At 37.5% G+C, this 20,652-nt stretch overlaps 1 protein-coding gene and 1 long non-coding RNA gene across 17 annotated transcripts in view; both read right to left on the minus strand.

The window, feature by feature from the left end:
* LOC125777302 (uncharacterized) overlaps nt 1–4,673 on the minus strand; it is a 154,523-nt gene extending 149,850 nt beyond the window's left edge. The window contains exon 1 of the long non-coding RNA XR_007422238.1: nt 4,499–4,673. This is a non-coding gene — a long non-coding RNA (uncharacterized LOC125777302). The remainder of the gene's footprint in view (nt 1–4,498) is intronic.
* A 1,011-nt stretch (nt 4,674–5,684) lies between these two features.
* LOC105221940 (transient receptor potential cation channel trpm) overlaps nt 5,685–20,652 on the minus strand; it is a 293,914-nt gene continuing 278,946 nt past the window's right edge. For 15 of the 16 annotated variants that reach the window (XM_049451694.1, XM_049451693.1, XM_049451698.1 and 12 more), the window contains 6 exons: nt 17,792–17,998; nt 17,292–17,670; nt 16,712–16,900; nt 13,700–13,837; nt 11,103–11,260; nt 5,685–8,374 (listed from right to left, as the gene is read on the minus strand). In XM_049451694.1, the coding sequence (XP_049307651.1) occupies nt 7,106–8,374; nt 11,103–11,260; nt 13,700–13,837; nt 16,712–16,900; nt 17,292–17,670; nt 17,792–17,998 (2,340 nt within the window). In that variant the 3' untranslated portion in view covers nt 5,685–7,105. The remainder of the gene's footprint in view (nt 8,375–11,102; nt 11,261–13,699; nt 13,838–16,711; nt 16,901–17,291; nt 17,671–17,791; nt 17,999–20,652) is intronic. The other variant, XM_049451690.1, reaches the window with a different exon arrangement.

Genomic DNA, 20,652 nt, shown 5'->3' on the forward strand with positions numbered 1-20,652 from the left:
AAGAAGATCCGACGTTTTCGAGCCTACTTTTGTTCAGCGATGAAGTCCATTTCTGACTCAATGGGCATGTAAACAAGAAGAGCAATCTGAACAGATTCAAGTGCTGTCATTCTATTCAGAAAAACAACGGTTTTGTGTGATATGTGAGCCGGTGGAATCATCGTACCATATTTCTTCACAAGTGTTACCGGTTAGAACGTAACCGTCAATGGCGACCGTTATCGCGCTATGATAACTAACTTTTTGATACCCGAAATTGAAGCTTGTGATCTCGGCGACATTCGGTTTCAACAAATCGACGCCACTTCCCACACATCCCATCAACCAACGGATTTAGTGAGAGAACACTTCGGTGAGCAGATAATTTAACGTTCTGGCCGGACGGTTGGCCACAGAAAACGTCTGATAGTCCACCGTTGGACATTTTCCTTTGGAGATACATATGTAAAGTATAAAGTCTATGCTGACAATCATTCTTCAATTCAAGCCTTAAAGAAAACATCATGCATGCCATTCGCCAATTCTTAGTCGAAATGCTTGAACGGCTCGTTGGGAAATGGACTCAGCGGATGGATCATCTGAGACGTAGCCCAGGCTAACTTTTGAAAGATAATCTTCAAAAAATAAGACTATCCACATGAAGGACGTCCAAATCAACACCAGAAATCATAGCCAAAATACAGCATATGGTTTTGGAAGATCGTCGATTGACTTAGGAGTGCACAGTGCGAGCCATATTTTATGTGTAATTTTGGGTTTTAGGTAGCTCTATGCACAATTGTTGCCGCTTTCGCTAACAATGGAACAAAAACACATTCGAATGCGACTTTCTCAGCAAAATTTGGAGCGTTTTAAAAAAGATAAAGTGGATTTTGTGCGTCGATTCGTTACTATGGATGAGACTTGGGTTCATCACCATGATCCTGAATCTAAACAAGAGGCTAAAGAGTGGTGCAAACCTGGTTCTTCGGCTTCGAAATGACTTCGTGTCCGGAAATCGGCCAAAAGGTTATCGTTTTTTGCGATGCGAGAGAAATTTGGTTTTTGGATTACTTGCAGACTGGTAAAACAATTAATTCTGAATATTATTCCAACCTTTTGGACAATGCACCGTGTCACAAGTGCATTTTGACAATGGCTAAAATCCATGAATTAAAGTTCGAACTGTTTGGAGTATCTATCGTATTCACCATATTTGGCACCCAGTGACTTCCATTTCTTTCCAGAACTGAAACAATTTATGCGTGGCAAGGAAGAAGTCATAACGGCTGTTGAAGTGTATCTTGTAGACCTTCCAGATTCTCATTTCAGGGATGAGATCCACGGATTGGAGGATCGTTGCAGCAAGTGTAATAATGTTCAGGGAGGTTATACTGAATAATAAAGTGTATTTTGAATCACAAAATTGTGTTTTTCTTATCAAACGACAAAGCTTATTGAGCAACCTGGTAGTAAAATCGGATTTCTGCGGTGAAGTGTTGTTTCCTACTTATTTCCAGCTAACTGTATGGTATATTAACTGAGTTGTAGCTTTTTGTTAAGTTCTTCGATCGTAAAAAATGATTCGTAATTTTTGATACAATTTTCTTCCGTTAAAATAGTCAAAAAAAACTTCCACAAATATGTTGTAACGGGCTAAAGGTAAAAATAAAAAATTAAAGAAAATATAAAAAATCAGAAAAAGCTAAAAGACGGTATTATTGTAAATATATATGTACATCCATATAGCTACTTAGTCGATAAGAAGCCGGGATTTTTATATATTTTTTTCTCTACAATACTAAAGTTTAAAATTGAAGCAATTAAATATTGACTATATACAAGAGAGAGGGAGAGAGAGAGAGAGATATAGCGCTTTTCTTCTCCTGTAGGGCAATGCTTTTATTACTATAACATTTACATATATTGAAATTTTCTTATAACTAACTTATTTTATATGCAAATATTTTGATTTTTAAATTTGTTCAATTATATTTTCAACATTTTGCACACACACACATGCATATGCAGTTGTAAAAATCAATAAATTGTATTGTCAAAATTACTTTCATATTACCATAAGTGTACTTATAACAACTATAATATATACTCGTACCAATACATGCATACAGGTACCTGCGAGTACAACGATTTGTACGCACACATTTACATATGCTGCTTTTGAAAACAGTTTTCATGCTTTTTGCGCAAAGACATTGGCTGCTTAATCGCTATTAATTATCAATTACATAACAGTTAGTTTGTGTACTTTTGTTTTTGTGAATTTCACTTGATATGATAGTGTGTTTGCGCTGCTGAAAGGAGCAGGTATGAGTTGCATTTAATTTTGTTAGAGAAAAATAAACAAAAATTGCGCTGTGTGAACTCTTCTTTACTGAATTTCATTAAAAGTATAAATCTTCGAGTTATTGTAGTTATGTTTTAGGTAGTTTTTTAGTTATTTTTCATTAGGCGAGTATTCGTATGCGCTTTGTTTCAGGTTCAAAGCTGAACAAAGCTGTGTTTAGAGTTAATCCGTGCTTCCATATTTTTATGTTTTGTTTTGCATTGGTTTATATATTCCAAATTCAAAATATGTTCTAAAACATATTCTCAGAGAATTTCTTTCAAATAATTTTTTTCTTCTCTCATAACAAACTTTTTTCAAACAATTTTTGTTTCGTTTCTTGCAGATAGCAGGTCGTAAGTGAAATAAGGCTTTTAAAAATCATTAAAATATATAATTTCTAAATTAATTTCTAGGAAATATATATGTATACGTGCAATTAACATATCTGAAAATTTCAGACGGTTTTCACTTATTCTAGAGTCACTCAGCTAAATAACTAAAATTCTTACAAAATTATTTGAGCTGAAAATGTATAGCCACCATCAGGTGTATTATTCTGTCTTATATTATTCTAAATACAGTTATGGAATTTTGAACTGTTTTTTACCATTTCCCAAATGTAGACTACTAACTACATGCACGTATTCTGAAGCCAGATCCAACATACATTCAACCAAACTAAAAATTCTGGGGAAAACAAATAAACTTGATGGGAAATTTTAGCTCACACACCAAATGTCAAGCTGGATTTTTGTCAGTGTCTTTGATAAAAGCGAATAAGAGGCGATGGTTTAGCTTGCAATAACTATGAAAGCTTGACAATTATTTTGTGTTGTCGCCTATTATTCTTTGGTTAATAATGTAGCACATTAAAACCTTCGAAACTTATTTATATTTGTTGACCGACACCTCGAAAATAAGTTATTTAATTTATTTTAAAATTTTTTACTAGTCTCTCTCTGTACTTACATAGATTGACTTATGGAACAGTTTTTTTGGGTAAACCTAGTATTGACTTTCTCCAAACTTTCCGATAGATTTTAAAGGCAACTAAACGCAGGGAATTAATTCATTTATTGTTCGAAATCGTTTTAAAAGTCCATGTGCATATATCGCACATTGAAAAATGAGCAAAGTTCAAGGAAACCAAACAGAAGTTCCTGTAAAACTATTTGATAGAACAGTTGGACTTTCTTTTTTCGACTCCCGTGATCATAAAAGTAAGATAAGAAAAATACAAATATAGGAGGATTACACAGCGACCAAGGTCTATTGTGTCCTCCCCTAAGTTACAACGACCCACTCAGCCACTTAGTGAGGAGATGTGGTCCTTATTTGAAAACGTGGACACGGGGGCCTTTATCCTGCGTCTGCATATGTACATATATCATGCTATGCAGCCAATTAGTAGATGTTATGGAGTTTCAGACTCCCGTCATAAAAGTAACTCGTCTATATACAATCAAGACTTGGATGAAAAGCACACAATTTTTAATATTCCTAAACATTTTATGAGTTCTTTAAAAAATATTACTGAGTTAAATGAAATTTTCCGTAATATATGTACTATGTAAAATCACACAGTAAATCATATGGTATGTATATTTGAAAAATCCTGCTTTTTTATATAAAAGTGGTCTGCTGAAACCTAACTGAGCAAAACAACCAAAAAAAAAAAGGCAAACAAGACGATTGCCCTCTTAAAGCTGGAGTTAAATGCTGTTTTCATGATCGCGTTCAAGCTCACTGTAGCCTTGTAAATAGCTTCCTTCAGCTAAATGTTTTTAGAATTTAAAAAATTTTAAATTTATTTTTATAAAAATAAAACAGTTATTTACTGATATTCCTGAATTAACAATTCTTTCTAAAATAACTGCTCTAAACTTGCCAAGGCATCATTCCGATTTCACTAAAGTAGTAATTGCTACGTAGGATTCCTTGTACAGGGTGGGCCATCTAACGTTTTAAATTTGAATTATCTATATTTCGACATTCAAAATGTCAAATATCATTCGGAAAGTGACAAATATTTAGTAAAAAGTCTAAAATTTATGAAATGGGTCGCCATTCACTAGAAGAAAACTGGGAAATATTGAAAACTTGAAAAAAAAAACCGAGGATGGTCAATTTGACCGAAAAATCATGTTTTCGGACGAGGCTCATTTCCACCTCGATGGTTACGTTAACAAGCAGAATTGTCGCATTTGGGGCACAGAAAACCCGCACGTAATCGTCGAGAAGCCAATGCACCCAGCACGAATCACTGTATGGTGCGGATTTTGGTCTGGTGGAATCATCGGCCCAATTTCTTCGAAAATGAAGAATGAACCGTAATCATCAATGATGAGCGATATCGCGCAATGTTAACGGAATTTTTTTTTAAGCAACTGAAGAGGAAAACTTGGACAACATTTGGTTCCAGCAGGACGGCGCTACGTGCCATACAGCAAACGCTACACTCAATCTTTTACGCCCTATCTTCGAAAATCGCATAATCAGCAAAAGAGGTAATGTGAATTGGCCTCCCAGAAGCTGCGATTTAACTCCGTTGGACTATTTTCTGTGGGAAGCTGTTAAAGATAAATGTTACGCCAACCATCCAGAAATAATTCAAGATCTAAAGTACGAGATTCAAGCTGCTGTAGCTGCCATAAGGCCTGAAACCATCGAGAAAGTACTCCAAAATTGGGTGGATCGGATAAGCTACTGTAAACTCAGCCGTGGTGGTCATTTGTCCGAAATTGTTTTCATAAAACAACCTTTTAAATAAATGTTAGACCTTTGAAAAATATCAAGACGTTTTTTTATTGACTTTTTAAATTTAAAATTTTATATGGCCCACCCTTTCTTAAAACTACTAGCACTTTTACTGCTATCATATAGTATAAGCCATTTGCATTAGTTGTAAGACCTCCGTTATGTATGAAAACTAGCGCAAAGGTAGTAGAAAAACGTACATCACAATTTGTATCATGTATGTCAGTGAGCTACCGATAATAAGCAACTGGGTTGCCAAAGTATATTAAGATGTTGGTAACACCATAAAAAGTGTATGCTTAAATGATCAGAGAATCAGCTGAGTCGGTTTAGTCATGCCCGCCTGTCTGTCCCTAAGCCCGTCTGTATATACGCGAACTAGCCCGTCAGTTTTTGAGGTAACGACTTGAAATTTCGGTATCGAATTATATGTATCGCTGTAGCATATAGTTACCTTATAAACAGAACGATCCAGAACAAGAAAAGAAAAAATGTCCTCCTAGCGGTAAATATTATAAAAAATTATTATTTATCAAAGCAATAAACTCAAAATACATACATATGCCTATATGATCTGTAAATAAAAGAAACAATGCAATAAAATTTCATAGCGCTTAATACAGGCGTTTATTAAAAATTTTCGCGAAAATTCAAAGAAAAATGCAATAAAATTACGAGTATAAGTACAATAAAAATGTGCGCCGAAAATGTTTATTTTGTGCAGCAATAATGCCAGATACTTATGGGCAAGCAAAAACAATAACTATTTTCTTTGTGTGCAGGTGGCAACTTTGTGCCACTTCACAGCTAAATTTCGGGCGCAATTAAAAATTAAATTTTATTTGGTTGCTGGCGTTGCTTACATAAGTAACTGATGTTACGTGGGTTTTTTACACGCGTGCAACATGTTGCATTTATAATTTATTATTATTTTTTTTTCTATACCCGCACAACATATTGCTACGGCGTATTATAGTTTTTTATTTTATACTTATTTCTTGTTGCTGTGTGTAAGTATGTATGTGTGTGGGTTGCCAGAGATCTGTTTTAATAATAGTAACAATAATAAAAATAGCGAAATTAAAACATGTTTGAGCATGCGTTTCTTTTAATACATTGCTTACAATTGCAGTGGCGTACACATACATATATATTTATATATAAAATATAACTATTTTAATTAAAACTAAGTTTTGGCGTGCGAATGGCAGCACTTAAGCCTACGAAAAATTTAACGGTTTTCCGTTCTTTTGGTGCGCTAAAAGTAAAAGGCGAGTTATAAATTGTAATAAATACAGTTAGTTATATGTATAACGGTAAATGGCAAAATAAATGTTTGGGCTGCATAATTTAGCATTACATCATAATATCTGCCAAAAAATATAAACAATTATAAAATTTAATAAAAACAAAACAAATCTTAACAAAGCGTATTAAAATAAGCTTAATAAGCGCCTTAAAGTATGCACTGCTGAAAAGGACAAACTCGCTTTTCTAAATTTGCTGCGATTTTTGTTTGGTTTTTCGCTTTAATGCAGTTGAGCAATCACACACACGCAGCTAGCTTACATTTACAAATATTTTAAAACATCATTCATATATATATGTATGTATGTATGTGTGTATATATATTATTTAAAAAGAAATTGTCTATAAACCTGCTGCAACTGCACGCCTCAGTTACATACATAATTTGCTACTAAACCTAGTTTCAACTTCAGCTTACTTGTATACATATAGATTTGCGCTCATTTTATATGCCGCTGACGCAACAAACATATACATAAATATATATATGTGTATATATTAATTGTTTCTAAACGCTCCCTAAACACTCTACGCCACTAATCAACAACGCTGAATCACATACATACATATTTATGTACAATAAAATACAAACAGTTAATTAAGGTAGCTAGTTCCTAGATAAATGCGCGCGACGCACGCGCACTTGCCGCATTACAGGTAGTAGATGTGTATGTGTGTGTGCCGTAGGCGTTGTATTTCGGCTTTCGCCGATCAGCACATTGTCTCATTGTAGGGCGGATCCTTCTCCGATTCGGTGCTCGACTTGATGTTGGACGAGAGTTTGGCGATCTCGTCCTGCACCGTGTGTGTGCTAATCTGCGGCATGGTCGCGCCGGTTAGCGCTGGTTCGTTGCCGCCGCCGGCGCCACTATCTTTTGACTCCTCCGTGCTGGAGCTGCTCTCCTTGAGTATGTTCATGCCGAGCGTTTTGATGCCGCCGGGCGGCTTGAGTGAGGACAACAATTTGGCTGGCACTGCAAGCGCTGGCAGCACAGCAGCCGCACCGCTCGCGCTGGCCTTGTCGGCCAATACGCTGGACGCTGTCGCTGTGGCGCTGGCCGCCAACGCAGTGGCCGGCAACACATTATGCTGCTGTTGCTGTTGCTGTTGGTGTTGTACATGCGAGCCGTATTGCAGCTGCTGGGGCTGCATTTTGTTCGCTTGATCCATGCTAAACTGCTTCTTCAGCTGCATGGCACGCGGCAACGCGGACTGCACCTGCGATATTACCGCCGCCGCAGCTGCGGCTGTGGCACTTAGCTCCTTGGTGTCGCTGGCGCGTTTGCTAGCGCCATCGCGCTTGCCGTCGCCAGCGCCCATGGAGGCTGTGCGCAGCGGCTGATAACGCGCTGTGGTGTCGCTCGCGTCGCCGCCGTTACCTGCTGCCGTGTTGCTGGCGCCGCTGCTGACGTTGTACTCCGTCAATGTTGTGGTGCTTGTTGGTGGTGGCGCCGTAGTTTGTGTGTTGGCGTCGACGGCGTCGAGCGAGAGCTCGGCCGCCAGCGTTGGCGTGTCGATGTTGTAGGAACCGGTCATTGAGGTGGTTGTGTCGTTTGAACTTTGCTTAATAAAGCGATATGGATGTGCGGAGTAGTCGGTCTCCGTGCTGGAGCCCTTTTGTAGGCTTTCGCTGGATTTCTTGAATAGCCTGCCGCTGCTTTCGAATGGCGCATTGAGGAATTCGCTTGCGGCACGCGTTGGCACCGCGGCGGGCGTTTGATATGTTTGCTGCTGTTCCATTGATGAGTTGCGTTGCCACGGGCGTTCGTTTTTCAGTTGGAAACCGGCTGGTCCGGTGGATGAGCTCGTAAATACACCGGTTGTTATGCCGCCGCCTCCTCCGCTGCCGGCTCCGCTGGTGTCGCTGCTGTTACCGCAGCCGAGCATGCCACCACCTGAAGGCGGCTTGGACGGCGAAAGTTCGATGGCTGTCTCCCGACGCAGTGGATGGCGATGACTAAACTCAGCTGATGCACCGGTCTGGAAGAATAAAGTTTTTTTATCTGAATGCAATCAAAGGACTTTTAAATAATACGCCTTGATTAAAAATGTTTCCTCAAAACTAATATTAAGTACGACAGAAAGCCTTCAGGAATATAGTGGGAAAGGTGTGGCTTTTGTCAAGTATTCGATAATTTTTTATTTTCTTTTATTTGTATAATTATCTTTTATCTACAAGGTCGTTCCAAAATAAATAGGACTTTTTGAATCTAGCGCCCCCTGTTGGCGCCATCTACATGCCTGGACTGGTGCGTTAGAATCTGCTATATTTAACGATTGTCCAGTAAGAATTTCACGATATTTCATTGATTGGAAGTGAAGTTATTGCGTTTAAGTGTCGATTTATCGCATTTTGACCGAACATTTGGCTTACGAAAGGTGTGTGCACGGTTTGTTCCACTGACGACCAACAATTGCTCAGAATCCAACAATCGAAGGACATCAATAAAGAGGTCAAAAAGAACAAAAACTTCCTTTACAATATTGTGACTGGTGACGAAACGTGGTGTTTCCAATATGATCCCGAAACGAAACGCGAATGGAAGGCACCGGAGAAGCCGAAACCCAAAAAATCGCGCATGGAGAAATCAAAAGTGAAGACAATGCTGATTTGTTTTTATGATTCTAAGGGTATTGTCCACAAAGAACTTATTCCACCCGGCCAAAACGTTAATGCGGTATTCTGTTCGGCCCGAATATCGCGAAGATGAAAGTTGGCGTTGGTTGCACGATAATGCGCCGTCTCATCGATTGACGCTTATGACCGATTATTTGACCAAAAATCACATTTTAACCATTAACCAATTCCCGTATTCATCTGATATGCCACCATGTGAGTTCTTCCTTTTCGGAAAAATGCATGTGCCCATGAAAGGAAAGCGTTATGCAGACGTAAAGGCCACTCAAAAGGCTTGCACCGGCATACTGGCGGCCATACCGGCCGACAAGCTAAGATACTCGTTCGATATGCTTTTAGACCGTGCAAAAAGCTGAAACAGAAGGAGACTATTTTGAATAAAATAAAGTGATTTTGCCGAAAAAAAAAACCATTTGTTCTGGTTTTTTCAAGTCCTAATTACTTTTACTCGTTGGACATTGATTTGGTATGTCGGGGTCGATTCTGGATAAGTAAGAGTTTAATCTGCTACAGTATCCAGAACGAAGCTGCACAAGGGCTCATCACGATTCTCACGGCAACCCGAGAACGTCTTCTGCAATGGGTGGCGACTTGACTCCAAGTACGCCATTCTCTGAGAGGGAGTCGGTGGAGGTGTTTATAGCTCCACTGTAGATGGCGGTAAGTGCGTCCGATGTCTGGTCGGATATTGTCTTATCTCGTCGATATAGTTAAGGAAAGAGCTCCAGATATTCCCATCAGGCAGTTCTGCTTCAAGCAGGCAAGCTACTTGGAGAAGAGTTCATTATACTTCTTAACTGGGAGCAAACGGGCCTTACTGTGTAGATATGCGATCGGAGCCATCAAGAGGTTTCCATTATACCTCGGACTACAGTGTTCTGGCATGTTTGTAGCTTCCTCGTTTGCGTTTCACTGCATCCATATGGGACCATATTGCTGCGGCGTAGTTAAAGACCGACCGGCCGATTGCCTTGACTTGAGGATTTTGTTGCGGTTCTGTACTTCTGTACTTTGGCAACAATCGCGGTCGTATGAGGAGTGAAGGAAGACAGGCTGTTTGGTGTCATGCCTAAAATCTTACGGTTATTTACAGTCGGAATTTTAACGACATCAACTGCAATGTTAAGGTCAAGCGTGTACTCCATCGTCACTGTTCTGACGCTTTGGTCGAAGTCTCAGGCATAATTTAGCATAAACTTGGAATGTTTTCAAATTTCTGATCATAAACAGTCTCAGCTGTAGTTCAATTCGACTGATGTAAAAATACCACAACACAACCAAGCATTAAAATAATGTCGAGCTTCCTCATAAGCGATTATTACTATACAAAGCGTTATTGGAACGTTGAGAGGACGACACCGCGGAAAAATCACCATCTGAAGAAGAAGAAAGGCTTTACATCGACCCAAAAGTCAATGAGATTAAGGGCTGCGACTTGTTTACGGATCCACAGGTCCCCAGCGACCTTTACCTGTTCTCAGACTCAAAAGAGAGCACTAGGCGTGAAATTCAGGAATGCTTTGACTTATAAAACTGTCCTCGTATTCACAAAAACTAGTTAGTGACTAAGCACAAAAAAGGCAAGCAATCTAGAAATACTTCGCAGTGCATTTGTTGTCAAAACAATGTTTAATTTTTCAGAAATTTTGCCATTAATCACAGGTCACAGGTGTCGCTGACGCATGAATCAATGGACCTGAAAATGTTGCCACACAACTGGAAATAGAGCAATAGCCGGAAGGTGGTATGTCTCACTAATTAGTCGATTAGCCTTTCCATTGTTCGTAAAAATCCACACACACATACCCCTATATGTACATATGCATGTATGTGCATGCAACATGTGGCACAAATGTTTACCATTCGTGTTGCACGAAAAAGACATTTGCAAATATTTGCACTGTGGCATTCGGCAAATATGTGCGTAGGTATGTGTGTTTTAGTAGCTGAAACCGAACAATGCAGAAAGAGGATTTCATTGAGTGGAAAAGCAGAAACAATAGGCTGCAGCACTTGCTACGCCCACACATGCACCAAGGTTGCCATATTTATGTGCGCTTGTCTACTCACCCCGAAGGAAGTGTCGGTGTCATCGATGGAGGCACGCGCCTGAAACAGTCCCTCGAGCATCATGTAGTCGTTCTCCTCACATTCCTTCAAATGCTGCTTCTCCATCAGGGCGGCAAACTCAGCCTTGGACATTTCACCCGTCGGACGATCCAGTGATGCTGTGGTTAATGTCAAAAAAATAGGAGAACAAAAGTTGAGTATGAGATATAAGTATGTATGTATGTGGTGTGTGGTGGTAAGATATAAATCTGAAAGGATAATAAATTACAAACATACACATGTGTATACAGTATGTGCGTATATACTTTTGTATGTCAGTCAGTCGTTCTGCTGAGACAAGCTTGTTCAAGCTTAGGTATGAACAATATAAGTACATTTGTATTTTTCACCTCTGGAATTTGAAAACTAACAAAAAATTATCAAATACATTCATGTGGTTTAAAGAAATATGAGCATCCTTAATCATGTCATAAACAGTAGTTTCAAAACATATAATATATAATATTTCACAATTAAATCCTTGAAATATTAAAAATATTCCCTTGTAAGCCGAAAAATTCAACAACATTTTTCTTATTTGCTGCCATAATTTAAATTTAATTTTTAGTAAAATTTTGTGAATATATATTTAAATCAGGTCGCAAACTTTCTCAACAAAAAATTTTACCATGTTAAGGCATTTCTAAAATCCATTGAAATATCTTATTTATTACGCCATTTTTTTGTACATAAAATGCCGAACAGGTGGCAACTCTTTAAAAAACTTCAAAAATATTATAACTTATCAAATTTGTTGCCCGAAAAATGTTTAACATCGGATAACTCGTCTTTAAAATTCCACAAAATTTCTAACAGGTGGCAACTATCATCAACATTTATTTAAAAAATTATTGCCCAGAATATAAAAACAATAGGTAGCAATTTTTATGGAAAAGATTTTTATCAATAATTGGTTTATCAGAAAAATTTTATTGAATAAAATCTAAAAAATTCAAAGTAGGTGGCAACTTTTAAATTACCATTTTTTTAAATTATGGACCAGAATATAGAAATAAAAGGTGGCAACTTTTATCAATGATTATGATTTTTATCTATACTACTACTTGTGTTCAGTACATATTGTTTGGCATTTAATCATGGAAAGACTTACGCCTGAACAACGTTTAGAAATCGTTCTACATTATTACGAAAATTAACGTGTTTCACGCGCTTCGCTCAACTTATGGTTAACATACTCACCTACTGAGCGAACTATTCGTGACACCATCATCCAACTTGAGACCTAGCTTTCATTACTGGAAAATATTCGACCGAATAGACCACGTCCAGAACGCAGTAAAGAAAATATAGCAGCCGCAGCTGAGAGTATACACAAAGACCGTAGAGAATCGATTCGTATCAACCCGAACTGACGTATGGAACAACTTGGCGCATTTTACGTCGAGAACTTGTTCAAGAACTGCATGCGACATTGTTTCGCTCTAAGGGCGATTGAAAAGTTCCAAGAAGATGCGACGCTCTCGAGCCAAATTTTCTTCAGAAATGAGGTCCATTTTTGGCGCAATTAGGAAGAAGAGCAACCTAAAGATTTTCAAGAGCTGCCATTTCATCTAGAAAAAACAACGATTTTGTGTTATTTATTGGCCGGTGGAATCATCGTAATATTGTATATTTCTTCATAAATGTTGCGGAGAGAACCGGCTATTTAATGTCTGAAGTTGAAGCTCGTGATGTCACCGCCATTTGATTTCAACAAGACGGCGTGATTCGCACACATCGCACCAATGATTGGATTTATTGAGCAAATGCTTCGGTGAACAATTAATTTCACATTTTGGGCCGTTTGATTGGTCATCAAGATCGAGTGATTTCACACTTTAAGACTTTTTCGTGTGACGGTATATAAAATCTTAAGTCTATTCGGACAATCCCGCTTCGATTGAGGCCTTGGAACAAATCATAATGCATGTCAGTTACCTGTCTAAATGCTCGAAAAAGTCAACGAAAACTAGACTTAAAAAAAAAGAAAAAAAAAAAGATAATCTTAAAAAAAAAATGCCAAAGAATATTCTTTCGAATTGTAGTAAACAATCCCCATTAAATTTGAAGTTTCTGTATTTTTCCTTAAAAAAAGTAGGGAAATTAGAAATGTATCACCCTTTACAAAGATGTTTCTAGGCTGACATAACCTAACCACGAAAGAACCTCAACTACATAATTATCGTCACAGTAGTTTCCACCAACTTTAGTATTTACTTTTAGGATATACATAGGAAAAGTGCAGAACCATGTGGAAAAAAGTCTTCAATTATAAATATAATTGATTATTCTATGTTATAGTTGAAAAATAAATACATTTTAAATTAATATAATAGTTTTTCTAAGCCATGCAGCTTTAAATAATTAAAATACCAATTAAATATTATTTATTTTTGATAAATTTGTGTTGCTTCCCATATTGTTTGCGACTTTAAATTAGCTTACAGTTAAATAACTCACCAATCCAATCCAATTACAGAAATGATTATTATTTTGCTTACAAAATAGATATACACACACAAACATACAAATGTTTTATGTAACCGTGAAATACTAACCTTTATTACTTGGCAATGAGACCGTCGGCGAGGCAATCAAATGGCATACACTCTCCAATTCATCCGTAATTGAAGTGTACTCGGTGTGGAACTTCAGCAGAATATTTCTGGAGGATTTCGCATGCAACGTGGCTTTTCCTAGTGGCACAACGGACCAAGGCAATATCAAAAGCACGAGAGAAAGAGAGAGAAATAGGGTGACGAGTAAGAGAAAGAGTTCATTTTTTACGTTATTAATGGCAGATGAGAGAGAAGAGAAAAGTGAATATTAAACAAAAAAAAAAACAAATACGTATGCAAAAAAAATATAAATCTTTCAGTATTACATAATTTTACATACAAAAAATAAATAAATAAATAAATTATTAAAAATATGTAAAAAATTAAAGTTACAATAATTATTTTAAGAATTTAGAAAATTACTAATTACGATTGAATTTGTTAAAATAATGAGAGCTTTTGAGTGGCAGCGCTGTGAATATTTCACAATCAAATTATTACAAATATTTCTTTGTAAATCGCAAAAATGCTTCATTTGTCTTTCGTTTGATACCGTCAACTTTAAAAATGGAAACAGGTGGCAACCTTTCTTAGAAAATAAAACCAACATATTTAGAAATCTTGGAAAAGAATTTTCAATCTATCTTTCGTTTTTTTTAAATTTGTTTGAGTCTAAATTCCAAACAGGTGGCAACCATTCTAAAAATAATAATAATAACATACATATTTAGACATCTCTTAAAAAAATGTTTAATTTACAGTTGGTTTGACACCGTCTACGTTAAAATTAGATTTTTAAAAATTTGTTCGAATCAAAATTTTAAACAGGTGGCAACCTGCAATAATAATAACATATTTAGACATCTCTTGAAAAAAATGTTTAATCTACAGTTGATTTGACACCGTCTACGTTAAAATTGAATTTTTAAAAATTTGTTTGACTCATAATTTCAAACAGGTGGCAACCTTTCTTAAAAAATAAAACCAACATATTTAGAAATCTTGGAAAAGAATTTTCAATCTATCTTTCGTTTTTTAAAATTTGTTTGAATCAAATTTTCAAACAGGTGGCAACCTTTCTTAAAAAATAATAATAACATATTTAGACATCTCTTAAAAAAAAGGTTTAATTTACAGTTGGTTTGACACCGTCTACGTTAAAATTAGATATTTAAATATTTGTTTGAATCAAAAAAAGTGGCAACCCTCCAAAAACAATAATACTTAAATATTTAAACATTTCTTGACAAAAAATCCTCAATCTGTCTTTCGTTTTATACCGTCTACGTTAAAATTAGATTTTTGTTTAAATCAAAGTTTCTAACAGGTGGCAACATTTCTTAAAAAATTGTACCAATATATTTAGACATTTCTTAAACTCACTGAATAAGCTTATTTATACCACCAGTCTAATTTAAAACAATTTTGCAAATAGATGGCAACTCTTAGAATTTTGTTTTAAACATATTAATGTTAACATTTGGTAGCCCGTCTTTAAATGTCTACAGATTTTCTAATAAGTGGTAACTTTAACAAATTAGGGTAAAATCTTAAATTCAGATAAGAAAACTGCAATAGTCATGTGCAAGCCGCTAGATCGGAAGTACTCTAAATTCCTATTGACACTCGATAGAAAATATTGTAGGAACATGATCGGAATGCTAACTGGTCACAGTCTGGTGGCGAAAAACGCCCGCAGAATGGGGCTGAACGATCGAGAAGACTGCAGGAAATGTCTAGAGCAAGGCACCATGGAAACAACAGAGCATCTCTCGTGCACTTGTCTCGAATTGGCAAGACTACGCCGTAAGCGTCTGGGGTTAACATGGTATGATACACTGGAAGAAGTATCGATAGTGAGGTCACAAAGTCTGTTAAAATTCGCGCCTGTTATAGGCATCCCAAAGCATGAGTACTCCTCATGGACTAACTGAACTTCATTTGTTATCGCAAAGCGCCAAAACTGGTCTATGCGTGGCTCATTAGCCTACCAGATTAACCTAACCTAACCCAGCCTTTTAAGTAAGGAATAGTAAAGGAATACTTTGTAGAAAAAAAGATAAAAATAAGTATTACGTTGAGTTCAAGCGAGACATATATTAAAAAGCTTCTTTCAAATCGAACTTCAACTTTGGTTAAAACTGGGACTTCATAGTCTAAACTGCATTAAAGAAGACAGTTCTTTTTTCTCTATTTCTCTTAACAAAAAATCTAAACTGTATTAACGACGTCAGTTCTTTTGTGTCCGTATCTCCTACAACATTGCTTAAGCGACGTCACCAAAACTAAGAAAATTGGGTAGCTCATACGGCTTTCTTTCTTTTCTTATTATCTTCAATCTATGTTCAAACTTTAAATAGAACAAGAGAATATATTCCGTAGCAATCACTCAAAAGCACTCTTCGCTTATAAAAAGAATATAAAAATGTAAATAAATAGGAAAAGTAATAAACTTTTGATGAGCGAAAGATGGCTTGCGTTGAGATGCTTTGGCGGTGAAGGAAGATGAAGGAGAGAGTAAAGTTAGGAAAGGATAGGAGCGCACGCCACAAGACACGCGACACGACATGTGAGCAGATGTCAGGTGCATAAATAATAACAAATAACAAATCACATTGGCAACTTGTGAGAGGCAATAACTGGATGAGCACGGGATGAGTTTTAGGTTATGGAGGTGGAAATTTAATTATAATTTATTTCAAAGCGAACAGCATGGCACAGCAACTAATTTATTGTGGTGCAGTGCTGCTGGAAAAGCAAATCCGTCGACACAGTTGTGGCGGAACGGCGCCGCACTTGGAGGAAAGGTGGCGCAGGTGCTGATGGGATTAGTGGATGCCGCGTGGTGTGGAAGGAACATAACGACATATGTATGTATGTGGCGGTGTGGGTGTAGATAACAGGTGGATTAAGATGTGTATGTGAGTATTTATTTTTAAATTTATGCGTTGATGCGTTAGTGTGAGTGTGAGTGTGAGTGGGTGAGTGATAAGTATGTGTGTGTGTACGCACCCCCTCCAATCGCCTCCTTGTCACTATCCGGCTCAGATTGCGTGAGACTCATTTGCCGACGTGACAGCGGCAACTGATTCAGACTTATGTGTGAGCGGTTAATATCGGCAGCAGCTATGATGGAGCACGCTTCGGAGTTGCGACGACACAGCGATACGGTGCGTTGGCGCATGGCCCGACGCTTGGCGGCTAAGCGGTTTTCGTTATTTTTTACATTATTTTTTTCGTTTTTTTTTTTCAAGACACAACATAAACAAAAAAGAAGAAAAAAAGCAACAACAAAATCAATTAGTGTTTACCTTTTGTTTTTGTGATTTGCATTTTGCACTGTACAACAACAACGTGTGCGCATGTTTTTAAGTTTCTATTTTTTTTTTGTTTTTGGTTTGGTCTACAACAAATGACATCTACATACAGGTTGTACTGACTGTTTAGTTGGCTGATTGGTTGCAGAATATGTGTGTGTGTGTGTGGCTGATTTGACTTTGATTTTGGTGCACCGCTGGACATCATTTAGGATGCCTGCGCACCGTATGCTGGAAGGACATGCCGGTGTTTAGATGTTTAATAAGGTATTTACCTTCGAAATTGAGCTCCTGATTGGTTTCGTCCGAATTCTCACCGACCAGCGTGTGGTCGTCGTCAGCGCCCAGCGGCGTTAGGGTGTCTTTGCTTTCGGTGCTGGCGCCGGTGTCTTGGCGCACGGTGACGTATGGTGTGCGCTTTACAGTCTCACAGGTGGACGGTCGTTGTGACATGGGCAGGTAAATGTCCGAATCGGATTCGGATTGCATGGATATCTTGCGGCCGACATGCTCGTTGAGCGCCTCGCGTGACTTGTCCAGCTCGTCGGGCTCTTCAGGTACTGGCACCACTTCGAAGTGTGTGCCTTCGTCGAAAATGTATGCATCCGGACGCACCTCAGTGAGCGAACGATTGAAGCGACGGCGGTTATTGACCTGATTGAGTGATGGGGAGATGAAAATAAGAAAGAAAGAAATGGATGGAAAGAGCGTTCAACAGTTTGAATTGCATGGTACTTTTGAAGTTAAAAGCTGCTTTTGACAAGCAGTTACTCACCTGTAAATTTGGTGGTGGCATCGGCGCTTCATTATCCGACATCGAGACCGTTCGTACTCGCTGCAAATCAGTGGCTATATTCATATTGGACGCTTGTAAGTCAACACCATCGAGCATATGCATCGACATGAAACGATGTATGACAGCCAAGTGAGAGAGTATTTGTTCGGAGGATTCTTCCATTTTGCGTAGACGAAATTCGATGCTCTGTTGGAGGAGATAACCGATGAGGAAATATAAATAAATTTCATGCAAATTATAGTAAATGGAGAAAATATAAATGTGTTTACATAAATATGTAATTACTTGTGATTCTTTAATCACTCTCGCCCGAATATGATCAGACTGGGAAAGAGCTGGAGCTCTGTTGTCCACTAGTAGTGTACTAAAAAGCGCTAAACATTGGACTATATGCCATCAAAACCGAAGTGTTTCAGTATAATTAATAATAATAATAATAATAATAATAATAATGAACGGTGAGCGGTAATAATTAATCATAATGAACGGTCATTTTCACTGTCCATATGGGATTCCCGAGAGCTCCGTCGCTTCGAAACCTCACGTAACCCAAGAGTTCATTCCTTTTTTGTTTTAAATAAATACATCCGCTATATTTTAACGGATATATAGTATACTATATTCCAAGATTTTGAGTTAAAACATAAACGCTTTAAAAATTAGTACTAGATTTAACCTAAAATTTCATTCCATTTTGCTTTAAACCCTTATACATAGGTGTTTTGGCTTCACAATAAACTATTATTTTCACAGATCCCTGAGAGTATCGTCACTTCGAAGCCTTTCCTAACCTAACACTTGAATGAAGAACAACGATGAGTTTAGCTCCCTTTAGGTTCGATAAAGACTGATGAAGAAGAGACTAATTTGCCTCGAAATAAAGCTCTTCTAATTTTTAATATTTTAGAAAAACGTGAACGATAGCAACAAGTGGCTCTTGGAATGGGCAAATACATATATGTATGTTTTGCGAAACATATAAGGACTTTATGAGACAAAGAATCCGTAAGTTAAGAATCGGCGTTTACAATCGTTGGTATATATTATTAGAAAGTCCACAGAGTAACCAATCCATAATGTAGAAGAGGGAGGCAAGAAAAGCAGAAATGGCTTGAAAACAGCAATAAAGAAGGACTTGGATCCACTTGACACTTGAATCAATTAGAGCTGCGTCGTGAAGTGGTACACTGTTATATAAAACACTTGGCGAAAATCGAAGAAACGATAACAATGTCTGTTAAAAAGACTACTTGAAGATGATACTTAATATAATGTAATATTGGGATAGGTTTGGCTTTATGTATATCAAAATAATCAGTGTGACGAGCTGAGTTGATTTATCCATGTCCGTCTGTCTTTCCATAAGTCAGTCTGTAAATAGGCGATCGAGTCCTACAGTTTTTGAGATAGCGATCTGAAATTTGGCACACATTCTTTCCTCACCAAAAAGCTGTTAATTTGCTGAAACTGCGTATCGGACCATATCTTGATGAAACTTGCTCGACGTATTCCTGGCAAACACGTAAGAACAAGTTCGTAGATGGGCGTAATCGGACCACTGCCACGGCCACAAACCTCATTAAGTAAAAACATATAAACGAAGCATCGATCAGCAAGTCATAGCCCACTTTTAGATGAAATAACAGACCCGCCCAAACTAAATTTGATACTCGACAATAGTCTGATATTTTTATATTGTGGGGTGAAACCGGACTACAGTCACGCCTACTTCCCATAAAACACAACTTTAAATTACTTTTAAAACTTTCACTTTCCAGTACATAAATCAAAAAACAATTAATATATCAGGATACAATTTTGCTCGAATAATGCCTTGAGGTGTGCCATCTTATGACCAAAAATTGTAAAAATGGAACCAAACAAGTTCAAGCCCCCAAATACCGGAAATGTGGACTCCACTATGTATTGTTGACTTATGTTCGAAAGTTTCGGTCAATGTATGTGATATACAATTGACATCCTGGCAGAATCCTTTCATGACAATAGTATCTCTGTTTATTCAAAATGGGTTGATCGATACTTCCCTTAGCCCACATATATCTATTATAATATAATGATTTTCGAATTTGTGGGTTATACTATTAATAAAATTGAGAGAGCGTGGTTTTCATATGACGGTGCATCTTTGGACTCAGAATGAAATAAATCAGTTGAAAACTCGCCCTAGACCCCTTATAACTAAAAGCCTTATGTACCCGAATGTACTTTCCTGCCTTTAATCTTTGCAAGTTGCAACAGTATGGAAAGTTCGGTTATACCCTTTTTTTCTATTTAATGAATCTGGTTATTTTTTTTTTTATTTTGCAGATTGACTTTTACATTTAACAAAAATGGATAACTGGGACACTGAAACAAGAATTTGGATTGTCCGCCGCTATCACGCACTGGAGTCCGTAGTTTCGGTTCAAAGACAGTATAGGCGCACGTTTGGCGGCAATCCTCCGAGCAGATGGACCATAATGAGACTTGTAAACAATTTTGCCGAGCATGGGACAGTTAACAGAAGACCTTACCATCGAAATCCTTCAGTTTGAACGGAGGAAACAATCGCTGCTGTAGCTGCTGCCGTACAAAACAATCCACGTGTTTCGACAAGAAGCTTTTCTGCTCAAATGGGTGTAAGCAGACAGTCATTACAGTCAATTATGCACAAAGATTTGGACTTATTCCCATATAAAATTCAAATGGCCAACAAACTGAACGCTGCAGACCTGCCGATTCACTTGGAATTTTGCCAGAAGATGCTTCAAATGGTGGAGGAGGATGGAAACATGTTGAACTGTCTTTTCATGTCTGACGAGGCCCATTTCGATTTAAAC

The sequence above is a fragment of the Bactrocera dorsalis genome, chromosome 3 (genome assembly GCF_023373825.1).
Source record: "Bactrocera dorsalis isolate Fly_Bdor chromosome 3, ASM2337382v1, whole genome shotgun sequence".
Taxonomy (NCBI): domain Eukaryota; kingdom Metazoa; phylum Arthropoda; class Insecta; order Diptera; family Tephritidae; genus Bactrocera; species Bactrocera dorsalis.